Raw genomic sequence first — 14,789 nt, 5'->3', positions numbered from 1 at the left:
CAACGAAGGACCTAGTTTTGTTCCTCTCAACAATCTGTACTTTCTTAAGAGTATTATTTGCTTTAATACGATGAATACTGGCTTGGGAGTCCAAAGACCTAGGTTGTAGTCCTATTCTGCCACCAACCAGCTCTAATAACTTGGATAAGTCACTTAACCATTTGGACTTCAGTTTCCTCATTTATAAAATGGGGAAGGGGTGGAGAAGGTGGACTAGGCAATATCTAAAATTCTACCAAGATCTAAAAATATATCATGAACATATACATACGCACACAAATCTCACTTTCAATACGTGTATAAATGCAGAAAAAAGGTCTGGAAAGATACAAATACAAAACTGATGACTGTTATAACTTGCAGGGGGATGGGACAGGTCAACAGGAGACTTTAGTCAGTATCATTTTGCTTTTCTACTTGAATGTGAAAAGCTACAGGGAATGCCTAAACATTCAATCCCTTAATAATTTGGAAAATTCCTTATAGCCTTTTAACTGAATTTTTCCCTACTCCCCTTTCCTTCCATACTGCACCCTGAGTTTTAGCGTTAGTCTGTGCATTCTTCAGGAAACATGTTCTGAGCTACTATCATCACATAATACAGAGCTAGATAATATGTCTCTATATGATTTCCGAAAAATAAACATATGGTTCCCACACTCAAGGAATATACAATCTTTTTAGGAAGACATTAAAAGTTAAGCATCAGTATGAGTATATAAAATAGCATGGACATTCAAGTACTAGAGAAAGAGACGGGAAGGGGAGGGATTACAGAATTTTAGAATTAGAAGGAAACTTAAACTTACTCATTTTTGAAATAAGATGGAATAGAAAGGGAAGAAATATTTATTAAGTACCTACTATGAACTGTGAGACACATTTTACAACTCTAACCATTCAAAACAACTCTGCAAAACTGATCTTATCACTGAAACTAAACTTTCTGTTGTATTTAAACTTAGAATTTTTTATTTTATTTCACCAGTATTTCAGCAATTGTTGTGAGAGAGTTTAGGCATTCTTAGAAGTGCCTTTCTGAAGAGAAAAAGTAATTCCTCTGTCCAGGGAGAGTTATTTTATAAAGTGAAGTTACTTCTTTATGCAGCAGTAAGAAAAAGTGTCTTTTGTAAAATGTTTAAAGAAAGTTTGTGATTATTAAGCACAAATATCACAGGCAACGGGATTAGCAGCTAGATTTCTTATAAGCCCTTTCTGGGCCACCACCACCCTATCAACACTTTCCAGAAGGTCTAGTCCTAGAGTTTGTTTGGCCAAATGGTAGGTTCGAAAGATTTTCCTGGGAAAAGAAAGTCCAGAGGTGTTAAGTAACTTAACTAAGAAGCTTAGAACAAGGACCTAAACTCAGGTCTAATTCCAAAATCAGGTTTTTTTTCCTACCACGTTGGTGACAGACTTTCCCAGTTGGTCAGCAAATGGCAGAGCTAGAATCAAATCTCAGGCCATCTAAATTCAGTACAACCTCTAATATACTACAAAGATGCAGACATCAAAAACGGCTTTTGGTCCCTTGGCGAAAAAAATAAGCTACATTACTTGTATGAAAGGCTTCCCTTGGCCTCCCAAGTGGAATTGAAGAACATAAGACTCCCAAATGTGGCCAAACCTCACTCAAAGAAAAATATCATTACTTGAAAACTTCATTGCACAAACATCAGACCAAATCCTTCACAACCACTGCAATCATCAACTCCTATGCCACATGACATCCAGAGGTACAAAACAATGTTGGTTTTTCTGAGCTTCTCTCATAAAATGTTTCAAGAGGTCTGGAGCAAAAAAGTATGTAAAACAATACCACATATAATTTTTACCTTGCCCAAAGGATATAATAGACACTTCACCAAAGAAAACATTCAGGTAGCTAACAGATACGTGAGGAAATGTTCATGATCATTAGCCATTAGAGAAATGCAAATCAAAACTACAATGAGATATCACCTCACCCCAACAAGGCTAGTATTAATCCAAAAAACACAAAATAAATATTAGAGAGGTTGTGGAGAGGCTGGAACACTTATACACTGTGGCTGGGAATGTAAAATGGCACAACCATTTTAGAAATTTATTTGATACTTCCTTAAAAAGCTAGAAGTACCAAACGATCCGGCAATCCCACTCCTTGGATATATCCTGGAGAAATAAGAGTCCTCACATGAATAGATATATGCACGACCATGTTCGTTTCAGCACTGTTCACAATAGCAAAAAGATGGAAACCTACGTGCCCATCAACGGATGAATGGATAACAAATTACAGTATATTCACACAATGGAATACTACACAATGATAAAGAACAACGATGAATCTGTGAAACATCTCAAAACATGGATGAATCTGGAAGGCATTACACTGAGTGAAATTATTCGGTTACAAAAGAACAAATATTGCATGAGACCACTATTATAAGAATTCAAGAAAAGGTTTAAACACAGAAAACATTATTTGATGCTTTAGAGGGTAGGGAGGGAGAGGAAGGGGAAATCACTGATTAGAGAGCAGACAACTCTCAACTTTTTGTGACGGGAAAGACAACATACAGCACAGAAGTTAGCACAACTGGACTAAACTAAAAGCTAAGAAATTTCCTGAACACAACCAAACACTTTGAGGGACAGAGAAGCAAGGGTGGGGGTCTGGGGATCATGGTTTCAGGGGACATCTAGGACAACTGGCAAAACAAAGTTTATAAGAAAATGTTCTGCATCCCACCTTGGTGAGTGGCATCTGGGGTCTTAAAAGCTTGCAAGCGGCCATCTAAAATGCATCAATTGGTCCCAACCCACCTGGAGCAAAGGAGAATGAAGAACACCAAAGACACAAGGAAAACATGAGCCAAGAGACAGAAGGGGCCACATAAACCAGAGACTCCATCAGCCTGAGATCAGAAGAACTAGATGGTGCCTGGCTACTCCCAATGACTGCCCTGACAGGGAACACAACCGAGTCCCTGACAGAGCAGGAGAAAAGTGGGGTGCAGAACTCAAATTCTGGTAAAAAGACCAGACTTAATGGTCTGAGCCTGGAGGGATCCCAGAAGACATGGCTCCCGGACTCTCTGTTAGCCCAAAACTAAAACCATTCCTGAAGCTAACACCACACAAAGATTAGACTGGACTATAAGACATAAAATGATACCTGCGAAGAACGTGCTTCTTAGCTCAAGTAGATATGTGAAACTAAATGGGCAGCTCCTGTCCAAAGGCCAGGTAAGAAGGCAAAAAGGGACAGGAGGTGGTTAAATGGACACAGGAAATACAGGGGGAAAGGAGGAGTGTACTGTCACACTATGGGGAGAGCAACTAGGGTCACATAACAATGTGTGCATAAATTTTTGTATGAGAAACTAACTGGAACTATAAACTTTCACTTAAAGCACAATAAAAATAAAAAAAATTTTACCTTGCCCAAAATCACTCTCTTGGCAATTTTATTTCCTCATTAAAAAAAATACCTTTTATTACAGAGAATTTAAAGCACACAAAAGTAACAGAGCCCCCACATACCCATCAACCCACCTCAACAACTATCAGCCCACAGCTAATTTTGTTCTACCCACTTCCCCCTTCTACCATATTATTTTGAAGCAAATCCCAGATATCACTTAATTTCTTCTGTAAATAACAGGATATCAATTCCTTAATATCAAAATATCCAGTTCAGATTTCTAATTACATTATGTCTTTTTTTTTTTTACAGCTTAAAAAAAAAATCATTATCCAAATAAGGTCTATATATATTGCAATTTGCTGATATGTTTTGTAAATATTTTAATCCATAGATTCCCCATCTTTTTTTCCTTTGCAATTTGTTGAAGAAAATACCATATATTGTTTATGGATACATACATACATCATAAAATTATTTAAAAACATGCATGGGGATGAGAAACACCAAAAATTCAGAATAGTGGTTACCTCTGGTGGTGGAGAAGGGAGAGGTATGGCAAGGAGGCATGGGGAGCTTCAAATCTATCAGTAATGTTTTACTTCTTAAAAAAAATAATAAGATCTGAAACAAATGTGACAATGTAAGATAAAGCTGGGTGGTGGTTACAACAGTGCTCATTATTATGTTACTTCCTATTTTTTTAATATACTTGGCATATTTAATAAAAAACTTTTTAATTAAAGAAGTCAGTGGAAAGACACATGGTTACATTCTGAAGTCTCAAACATCAGAACTATTGCAGTACCTACCTGCAAGAAGTAAATAAGATCACAAACATACAGCACTTAGCACACTAGAGGCACAACCTTAAGCAGTAGCTCTAGTTATTACTTCATCACACCCTCATCACCTCACAACTCTACAGTCTTAAGAGAAGCACAGGAATGGGAGAAAAGAGTGCTAAACTGGGAGGGAACTTCTCCCAAGCCCTGCTTGTTTAGAAATTACCCAGTATGATCTATTTATTCTCTTCAAGTTTAATCCCGAGTTCAACCACACTGTCACTAAAGACCAGAATGAACGAACATCTGAAGTATCAAGCAAACTTTGCAAAGTAATGGTCACTGTATAGAGGCACCTGACTAAAATTCAGACTTCAGCAATTCCCTTGAAATCTCTCAACACCCAAAAAGGGAATAAATATTCACTGTTAACTTCAAAGATTATCATGAGGATTAAACAACAGGATATTTATGAAAGTACTCTAAAACTAAAAGCCTTATATTAATAAAAGTTGATATTTAATGAATTTGCGAGGGAGAAAACAAGCAATACTGAAGTTCTATAGTTCCACAAGACAGCCTTAGTACTTCTGTTAGCCATTCCACCATCATCTGCTTGCTTTGTAACTGCCACTTAAAATATGGGGGACCCCTGTATTTTTAAGGGAAGAATATTTTCCCATCTCCCAATTTCTCTGCTCCCCATCCCTTCTGTGACCCTATTCTGTCCTTCCACATCTCCCTCACCTGTCCACCCCCTTCTTCACGCTTCAGCATACCACCCCCACGCCCTGTTCTCTACCCTCCTGTTTGCAACCTCAGAAACTGGTTCCCTTTCTATTTTTATCTTACCTCAGAAAACCTAATGCCTTAGAGCACAAAGCCTTATTTTCATCAGGCCACTAAAACTGCAACATCAAACACAAACCCACATTCCTCTTTCAAGGATCTAAAACCAAGACCCTTGCCAAGCTGGGCCTCACAGCTATGGCCTAGGAAAAGGATTATTTCCAATGGACAAGACTTCCCCATTGGCCTTTGATTTCCAACCTTTCCTACCCACGATAAATGTGAAAAGCACAGCACGCTCTGGGCATAGCACAAAAGGCACTTGGTAAGCTTTGCAATCGTTACACAAAACGGGCATAACATTTAAATCAAAGTGAACTGAAATTATCTGTAAGAATTCTGCGATTCCCTTTAGGGTAACTGGAAACACTGGAGGATGGAAGAAACAATCCAGAACTGGAAATCTCTGCTTTAGTTAATATTTCACTAGATCAGGGTGCCAGGACTCTCTTCTCACGTGGGCATGGAGGCCAGATGTTACTATGAGGCAGCAACAGGTTTCTTCTAAAATGATTTTTTTTTTTAATTGCTAAGACAGGTCTGCTACAGCTTGGAGCCTCTAGCAAATTCACAAGAAATTGGAGATCAGGTTAGGGTAGCCAGTGGACAATTCAATCACTTCTTGGCCCTCTCCAGCGCCCACCCTGCGGTGCCAGCGGCCTTCCTTCCTGCCCATGAAGGAACTGGTGAGGGTGAAGCCTCTACTTGAGGACCACGGAGAGGGGCGGCTCAAATCCACCCTCCGTAGGCTACTGCCTGGCCTCCCCCTGCGCTCCCTTAGAAGCGCCACGGCACCGACTCGCCCTCGGGGCAGGGCCTTCGCACTTTCCTTCTCAGAGGCCAGAAATTCTCGCCTCCCGCTGAAGGCGCGAGAAGCGCGGGCTTTCTCCCTGCCCCTCCCCCAGCAGGAGCGAAACCGGCCCCTCTGGAGGCCAGGGTGGTGCACCCCTCTCCCTGAAGATCGCTGCCTACACCCAACAGCTGGAGCAAGCCCCCGCTATCCCGTATGGGTGGGGGTGGGGTAGGGAGGCGGGTCACCCTCTCCCTCCCCCACCAGCAAGGCGCGGCGGAAAGACCGCGATCTTCTCCCTAGCAACGCTCTTTCCCGCATGGAGGGCAGGGGGCAGAGGCATCACCCACCTACACATCCATTCCCCCCATCCCACCCCACTGAGCAGGGAAGACAGACATCATTCCCCGCCTCTTTAGGTGACCAAACAGCCTCCCTTTTCCTTAGCAAGGTGAGGGGCATCTATCACCCGCCGACGTGAGGGACGGGGGCCAGGAACAGTCTCCCCCTGCCATCACCTCAGGAACCAGAACGAGCCCTCTGCCCGGTAAGGCGAGAGCCTCCCAACCCTTCGACTGGGCGGAAGGCGTGCGTACGCCCCCAGAGAAGCAACAGGCGCCCCCAACCCCCTCCCAGCCGAGGAACGCCGATCCCCGCGTCCCTCAGCTCTTCACCTCCAGAAGCCGGGCCGAAGCCGGGACGAACGACTGTGCCTCACTCCGCCCCCTGCGCCATTTTATTGCCCCCTCCCCGACCTCCCTCCCCACCCTGAGGCAGCCGGGGCAGCGCCAGGGGGGAGGGCAAACAAGCGGTGATTGGCAGGAAACTGCTCCGCCTCTAAGAGGGTTCCGCGCCCCGCGCAGGCGCCGTAACCCCGCCTTTCGCACCACCTACCCTGCCTATTGGCTCCACCCATTCCCGTCTCATCGACCCGCTCGACTCTCCATTGCTCCTGACTCTCAGCCGCTACTGGGCGAAGAAGGGCCAGACCAAGCAAGAGGAACAACGATCTCATCTGATGCAACCTACCTAGACCCGCGTGACAGTTCCTAGCACTGGGCGGCGGCGGCGACTGAGGAAGGGGCTTGGGCGCTGGGTTAGCGCGCGAGGTAGGGGCGGTGGAACCATGGGGGACGCTCCGAGCCCTGAGGAAAAGCTGCATCTTATCACCCGGAACCTGCAGGTCGGGCCTCGGGGTTGGAACCGCGCCATTGGGGGTTGGGGGCCCTAGGTCCAGTGATCCTGAGACCCAAGGCGGGATCCTAAGTGTGTGGGGCTGGAGACTCCGCTCCGGGGCAGCTCTGAAAGAGGCTGCCGATTGATCAGTCAGCCATTCCGTGGGTGCCACAGAAATCACAGTGGACTTACTTTCTATGTGCAGGTTACCTTGTGTTAGTACCAGACTTTGAGTTCACGACCCCACTCCACCCACCACCTTGTGTGCCAGGCGTGGTGCATCGGGGATACGTCAGGGCCCTGCCCTTCCGAAGCTTACCTGGAGAGGATCAGACCTTAAAAATGATGCATAATCCATAGTGGAAACAAGTACTAGCAGAAATTATACGTGGAGCTTTGAAAGGAAGTAAGGAGAGGAGAGGAAACCCTGGTGGCGTAGTGGTTAAGTGCTACGGCTGCGAACCAAAGGGCTGGCAGTTTGAATCCGCCAGGCGCTCCTCGGAAACCCTATGGGGCAGTTCTACTCTGTCCTATAGGGTCGCTATGAGTCGGAATCGACTCGACAGCACTGGGTTTGGTTTTTGTTTGGTTAAGGAGAGGAGGTGGGGGCGAGGCGGGGAAAGCTTCCATTAGGAAGTGACCTCTGAACTGTACCCTGAAAGGTGAGGATCATCCCTTCAATGTTTCTCAAGAGTTCCTGCTGTTGCCAGAACTGCTAGAATAGCAGTTAACCAGAAGAATGGGAGAAAGAGCATTTCAGGTAGAGGGAACAGTAGTGCCAGACCCAGAGAGGAGAAGGAACATTGTGAATCAGAGAAAAAGCTAAGTTGTATGAAATAGAGTGAGCAAAATGCAGATCAAGCTCTTAATAAATATTCTTTATTGCTCACTCTCTCACCTCTTTCAGGCCTCTGTTTTATTTAAATGGCTAACTCCCTGGCACCAGAAGTATCTCACCCCCTGCCCTGTCGCTCCCTGGCCCCCAGTAATATTTATACCATCTGACATACTATAGGTTTTACTCGTTTAGGATGAGGAGGCAGGGACCAAGTCTCGTAGGCTGTGCTTAAAATTGGGCTTTATTCTAAAGGACAGTGATACATTGCTTGGACCACAGCTTGTTTTGTTGTTGTTTTATTGAGATATAACTTACATACCATAAAATTCACCCATTTAAAGCGTACAGTTTAGTGGTTTTTAGTATATTACAAAGTTGCGCATCCATCCAAAACCAAAACCAAACCCAGTGCCGTCGAGTCGAGTCCAACTCATAGCGACCCAATAGGACAAGGTAGAACTGCCCCATATAGTTTCCAAGGAGGGCCTGGTGGATTCAAACTGCGGACCTTTTGGTTAGCAGCGGTAGTTCTTAACCACTACACCACCAGGGTTTCCATGCAACCATCACCATTACCTAATGGATAAACAAAAGTAGTGTATTCATAAAACAGAATATTTTGCCATAAAAAGGAATGAAGTTCTGATACACGATATGACACGGATGAACCTTGAAAACATGCAAACGGAAAGGAGTGAAAGGAGCCAGACACATATCGTCCGATTCCATTTATATGAAATGTCCAGCAGATCCAAAGAGAGAGAAAGTAGACTAGTGTTTCTATAGAGCTGGGGAATTGCAGGACTGGGGAGTAATTGCTAATGGCGTGTGGTGTTTTTTTTAGGTGACTAGAGTGTTCTGTAATTAGGTGCAACCATCACCACTACCTAATTACAGAACATTCTCATCACCTAAAAAAACCACACGCCGTTAGCAATTACTCCCCATTCCCGCCTCTCCCCAGCTCTAGAGAAACACTAGTCTACTTTCTCTCTCTATGGGTCTGCCTATTCTGGACATTTCGTATAAATGGAATTGGACGATACGTGGCCTTTCATGTCTGGCTCCTTTCACTCCTTTCCCTTTGCATGTTTTCAAGGTTCATCCATGTCATATCGTGTACCAGAACTTCATTCCTTTTTATGGCAAAATATTCTGTTTTATGAATACCCTACTTTTGCTTACCCGTTTATCGGTTGATGGACATTTGGGTTATTGCCACACACAGCTTGATCTTGACCAGAGGTTTTTACATGCTTCTCCTTAGCCACCAGATCCTTGCCACCTAGCCTTTCTCCATAAAATAGTGCTGTTTGGGGATAAAGGATTGACAAAGCTAGTGGAGTTGACTTACTCAGGCTTTAAAAGACTTACTGATATGACCTTTTCTTGAGTGGGAAGAACCCTCTGGGGAGTGACTAAATAGGGGCTCTGGAGGATGCAAGATTAGCCTCCAGCAGGCTAGGAACAGAGGTTTCTAACAAGTCCTGCTAATTAACAATTCAGCCCAGCAAAACAGTTTTTGACTTTCATGGCTTCTAACACCCTCCCAAAACTATCACCTGAAGAAGCACTTAAAACTTCTTATCAGGAGCCTACCAGCCTGCTAGAATTTTTCCAATATTATTTTAAGGTGAAAAGAAATCATTAAAGGTTTTAAACAGGGGAATGAGTTAATGAAATTTCGGGCTTAAAAAAAGATCTCTGGCTACCTTTTGGCACATGGGTTGAGGGGAGTAACCCGTTAGGAGGCTGTTACAGTAGTCCTGGTGTGCCGTAACGGTGACTGGACTAAGGAGCAGTGGTGTGGAGGCAGAGAGACGTTAGGAGGCTGTTACAGTAGTCGTAGTGTGCCGTGACGGTGAGTGGACTAAGGAGCGGTGGTGTGGAGGCAGAGAGACGTTAGGAGGCTGTTACAGTAGTCGTAGTGTGCCGTGACGGTGACTGGACTAAGGAGCAGTGGTGTGGAGGCAGAGAGACGTAGAAAGATTTAAGAGCTGTTGTGGAGTGGCTTAAGCTGCTTAGTGGGTGAGATTCTGATTTACTAACAAATAATGAATGATTTCACAAACTAGGAGTGAAACTGTAAGTGAAAAAAGATGGTTGAGGAGTGAGATAGGGAGTCAAGAGCATGAGTTTAATTTTGACTGTGTCGAGTTTGAATTAACTGGAGGGATAACAAGTACACAGTTCTATATATGGGTGTGGGCAGGAGATTTGGGAGTTACTAGCTTCTAAGTAGGAATTGGAGCAACTGAAGGGGATCACTTTGGGAGAAGGTAGAGTAAGAATTGGAGCAACTGAAGGGGATCACTTTGGGAGAAGGTAGAGTAAGAAGAGACTAGTGCCCCCCAAAAAAGGATTGCTAATATTTAATAATTAGGAAGAAGAGGAGTGGCTGCAAAGAAATCTGAGACCCAGCAGCCAGAGAAGTAGGAGGAAAACCAAGAGACTGAAATAAAATAGACGAAAAGGAGGGAGTGAAGACTAAAGAATATTCACTGAATTTAGCAACATGGAGGTCATCTGTGATCTTAGCAAGAGTATTTTCAGTGATATGATATGAATATAGAATTCAGTTGGAATCGGAGATAAGAAAATGGAGACCAGAAGAAGAGATAATTATTTCAAGAAGTTTGTCGTATGAAAGAAAGGAGAGCAAGTTAGAGACAGCTGGAGGGGAAAATGTGGTTAGGTATGTACCCCCCTTCCCTAGCGTCAGTGTCACCTCACTGGAGTGGTACTAGCAGCACCACCGACTTAGGTTGGCTCTCACTCAGCATTGAGAGCATGGCCGGACTTCCTTGCTGGTCCTGAGCCTGGACCCCTAGTGACGCATGCTTTTGTCTTCCTTGTCACAGGGTAAGGATGCTGGACTCTTCACCAGCACTGAGCAAGGTGGGGCATCGGCATTAAACCGGCTCTTCTGCTTCCACAACAGGAGGTTCTGGGGGAAGAAAAGCTGAAGGAGATCCTGAAGGAACGGGAACTTAAGGTTTACTGGGGAACAGCAACCACAGGCAAGCCACATGTGGCTTACTTTGTACCCATGTCTAAGATCGCGGACTTCCTGAAGGCAGGTTGTGAGGTAAGAACAAATGTTATATGCCAAGCAGTTGCTCTCGGGAAATGGCCAAAAGGAAGATTTAACAAGGTCAGAGGGTGGAGGAGTACTTGGACAAATTCATATTTTAGTGGTCTCTTTGCAGGTAACAATTCTGTTTGCGGACCTTCACGCATACCTAGATAATATGAAAGCCCCGTGGGAACTTCTGGAACTCCGAACCAGCTACTATGAGAATGTGATCAAGGCAATGCTGGAGAGCATTGGTGTGCCCTTGGAGAAGCTCAAGTTCATCAAAGGCACTGACTACCAGCTCAGCAAGTAAGTGCTCGCTCACCCATCCTTCTTGTGGCTCTAGTGCATCTGGCTAATTACAGGCCTGTGGAGTCCAGGTACTCTTTAAATTTGGGTTAGAGGCTGTTTGGCTCTACCTAATAAGAATCATTTAAAAACTTTATACCTGCTGTCCTATTAAATCATCCATCAAAAACGTACTGACTAGTAATGCCTAGGTACTGTCCTCCTATTTGCTGGAGATATAAATCAAACCATAACAAAGTCCTTGGCCTTGGGAACAATGCAGCCTCTCCTCCTTCTAGTCTGACCAAGTAATGGTAAAAGGAATGTGAAAGAAACATATTTCACTTATTTCCCACCTCCCCTAACAACAATTTTTATTGCTTCCTATCTTTATCAATTCGTGTCTGTAATGTTACCACAGGTATAATTTTGTATCCTAATTTTTTATCGTACTGTTTCTTAAGTAATTCTTCATGTTGCCTCATAATCTCCACATTTTTTAATTTTTAAAACCACTCAAATAACTACATACCATGTGTCACTAGTAGGTACTTTTGCATTTAAGCCCTCAGAACAACTTTTCAAGGTAAGCATTGTTTTATCCAATTTCACAGGTAAGAAATAGATTCAGACTTAACTTACCCAAGTTCATACAGCTAGTGAGTAAAAAAGTCAGAATGCAAGCCCAGTTCTCTTGCTCACAAGTAAATTTTTCTTTTTACTTCATTTAACATAATTTTCTTTACCATTCCCCACTGTTGAACATTTAGAGTTTTAAATAAAGCATATAAACATCTTTATGTAAACAGATATTTGGATCCACAGCCTCAGTAGAGTACCTGAGATTTCACTCATTTTTACATTTAATCTACAGCCATTCCACGCCCACAAGGTTGGCAAATTTTTTTAAATAATGACAACATTAAGTAATAAAAATTGATGGAAACCACTTTGGAAAATAACTTAGCATTACCTAGTAAACTTCAAGATGCAAATCCCCTGTGATCCAGAAAGTCTACCCTAGACATGTACAGAGAAAGTTGCGCGTGTATACCAGGATATACATGCAAGAAGATTTGCAATACTTTATGTAGAAATACAGACGTAAGACTGGAAAGACACAGAAAAATTCAGGATAATGGTTACTCTGAAGAGGAGTAAGTGGGATAGGATTGCGGCGGGGGCAATTCAGGAGCCAATTGTTAGGCCCTTTTTCTTAAACTGGGTGAGGGCTATGCTCTTCCAGTATTGTTCGTTACTCCTTACATGTATTTAAGTCAAAAAAGAAAAAAGATATGAAAGATAGAATGAGAAATTCTGACATTTATATAATTGGCATTCCAGAAGAAGAGAACAAAAGGAAAGGACAGAGAAGTAGTATTTGAAGAGATAATAGCTGAAATTTTTTCAGAGGTGAACAAAAAGTTGAATGAAAGCCATCTTTTTAAAGGAAAAGCATTAAAATAAAGTTCTACTTTGAGAGCATGGATCTCTCACATTTCAGAAGCCACCACACAGTCTCCCTTTGAAGGTCTTAGGACTAGAGGAATAAATAAGTAAGTGGGCATTGTGCCGTAAAGCCCTCGTTGAGGGAAATAGATCTCCACATGGCAACTTTTAACAGACAAAAGCAACATTGGTGTGCTTTACGATTTCCTGGGGAAACTGAAGTCTGGGCCCAGTCCTACAGCTGTCCCCTCTTCCTTTCCTCCTCAGAGAGTACACACTAGATGTGTACAGACTCTCCTCTGTGGTTACACAGCACGATGCCAAGAAAGCTGGAGCTGAGGTGGTAAAGCAGGTGGAGCACCCTTTGCTGAGTGGTCTGCTGTACCCTGGACTGCAGGTACTTAGGAGGGAGGGAGTAGCCCCAACTTACCTTTTCTGCTGTATTTCTAACAACTGGACACAAACCTTCCTCTTAAGCTCCACGTAAAGTAACACACTTCCTGTTCCTTCACCATACCATAGACCTTCCTTCCTGTCGTCATCCTTCTCACCCACTTCCTGGGCACTCTTACACTTCTTCATTTATAAGTCCTCCCCTGTCTATCTGTACTTTAAGACATCGTTCACGTCATACAGCTTCATTCATGTTAATCATAATTGTCTTAGTTATCTAGTACTGCTACAACAAATACCACAAATGGATGGCCTTAACAGAAATTTATTCTGTCACAGTTTAGGAGGCTAAAGTCCGAATTCAGGGTGCCAGCTCCAGGGGAAGGCTTTCTGCTCCGTCAGCTCTGGGGAAAGGTCCTTGTCTTCTTTCAGCATCTGTGGGCCAGCGTTCCTTGGAAATCTCCATGTGTCTTGGCATCAATCTTCCCCTGGGTCTAGGAGGTTCTCAGCCCAGGGACTTTGAATCCAAAGTACATGCTCTACTCCTGTCTGTTCTTTCTTGGTGGTGCTGAGGTTCCACCCGCCCCCGTCTCTGCTAGCTTCTCTCTCCTTTTAGCTCTTGTAAAATGAAAGGTGACACAGGCCATATCCCAGGGAAACACCCCTTACGTTGAATCAGGGCTGTGACCTGAGTAAAGATGTTGTATCCCACTCTGATCCTCTTTAACATAACGTAATCTTGCTTCATTAACCACAGGCAGAGATTAGGATTTACAACACAGAGGACAGTTACATCAGATCACAAAATGGAGGACAATCAACAATACTGGGAATCTTGGCCTAGCCAAGTTTTTGGAGGACACAACTCAATCCAGACAATAATATCTTAATTGAAGAAAATAAATTTCAGAGTGATGCATGAAAATAAATTGCAGGCATGATCCTGTTTTCCGTTAAACAAAATGAACACTTATTTCGTATATGTGTGTGTGTGTTTGTAGGAACAAGGAGAAAGATGGAAAAGTACAAACTAAGCCATTAATACTAGTTACCTCAGGAAGGCGGGATGAAAATGTGGATAGATTAAAATTTTTTTTTTTTTTAAATAACTCTATAATGTTTGGTATATTGCAACTAGCACGGATTACCTAAGTGCTCTCTAGCCATATGTGGCCGGTGGATACCATATTGGACAGCACGTATATAGTACATCACGGCAAAAAGTTCTGTTGGACAGTGCTGGTCTAGATTCTTCCTTTTCTGTTTGCTCACCCTTCCTTTCTCTTTCATTCCTCTCTGCTCACCCTGCCCCAGTCTAGTCAGGCACCAAATCTTATCAATTCTACATCTTAAAAATCTCTCAAATTCATTCTTACTGGACATTTCCACTGCCTTGGTTCATCATCATCTCTCACCTAGATTCTCACAGCAGCCATCCCACCATTTTCCCTGTCTCCAACCCACAGGCCTCAGTTCATGCCTTGCCTTGTTATTGGTGTGCTCCTTCTATGTGCTGGTCATGTTTCTCCCCTCCTTAAAACCATTCAATGGCCAGGAAAAAGCTGGGCACCCTCATACCCTAGCATGACATTCGGCTAGTAGCCAAGTGCTCAATCACTTGTGCCATCCAGGGACCCCTAGCATGATATTCATGGTTCTTACTTTCTTAACTTCATCACTCACCACGTCCCACATCCCTTTAAGGTTGTACTCTTGCAAACCAAATCACTCATAGA

At 43.4% G+C, this 14,789-nt stretch overlaps 2 protein-coding genes across 11 annotated transcripts in view; one reads left to right on the top strand and one right to left on the bottom strand.

Moving 5' to 3' along the window:
• Positions 1-13,172, bottom strand: part of S100PBP (S100P binding protein) — a 59,956-nt gene extending 46,784 nt beyond the window's left edge. For 3 of the 9 annotated variants that reach the window (XM_023554492.2, XM_064281654.1, XM_064281652.1), the window contains exons 1-2: positions 6,508-6,609; positions 3,940-4,033 (exon numbers count right to left, since the gene is read on the bottom strand). The gene's annotated coding sequence lies outside the window, so the exon portion shown is untranslated. Of the gene's footprint in view, positions 1-3,939; positions 6,471-6,507; positions 6,618-13,090 lie in introns of those variants that run through there. The other 6 variants (XM_064281651.1, XM_023554493.2, XM_064281655.1 and 3 more) reach the window with 5 other exon arrangements.
• YARS1 (tyrosyl-tRNA synthetase 1) overlaps positions 6,823-14,789 on the top strand; it is a 24,025-nt gene continuing 16,058 nt past the window's right edge. Inside the window, exons 1-4 of one of the 2 annotated variants that reach the window (XM_003415473.4) lie at positions 6,823-7,016; positions 10,789-10,935; positions 11,057-11,232; positions 12,928-13,057. In XM_003415473.4, the coding sequence (XP_003415521.2) occupies positions 6,960-7,016; positions 10,789-10,935; positions 11,057-11,232; positions 12,928-13,057 (510 nt within the window). In that variant the 5' untranslated portion in view covers positions 6,823-6,959. Of the gene's footprint in view, positions 7,017-10,708; positions 10,936-11,056; positions 11,233-12,927; positions 13,058-14,789 lie in introns of both variants that reach the window. The other variant, XM_023554490.2, reaches the window with a different exon arrangement.

The sequence above is a fragment of the Loxodonta africana genome, chromosome 3 (assembly GCF_030014295.1).
Source record: "Loxodonta africana isolate mLoxAfr1 chromosome 3, mLoxAfr1.hap2, whole genome shotgun sequence".
Lineage (NCBI taxonomy): Eukaryota > Metazoa > Chordata > Mammalia > Proboscidea > Elephantidae > Loxodonta > Loxodonta africana.
Note: the sequence above shows the minus strand (reverse complement) of the source record. Positions and strands in the feature narration are given on the sequence as shown.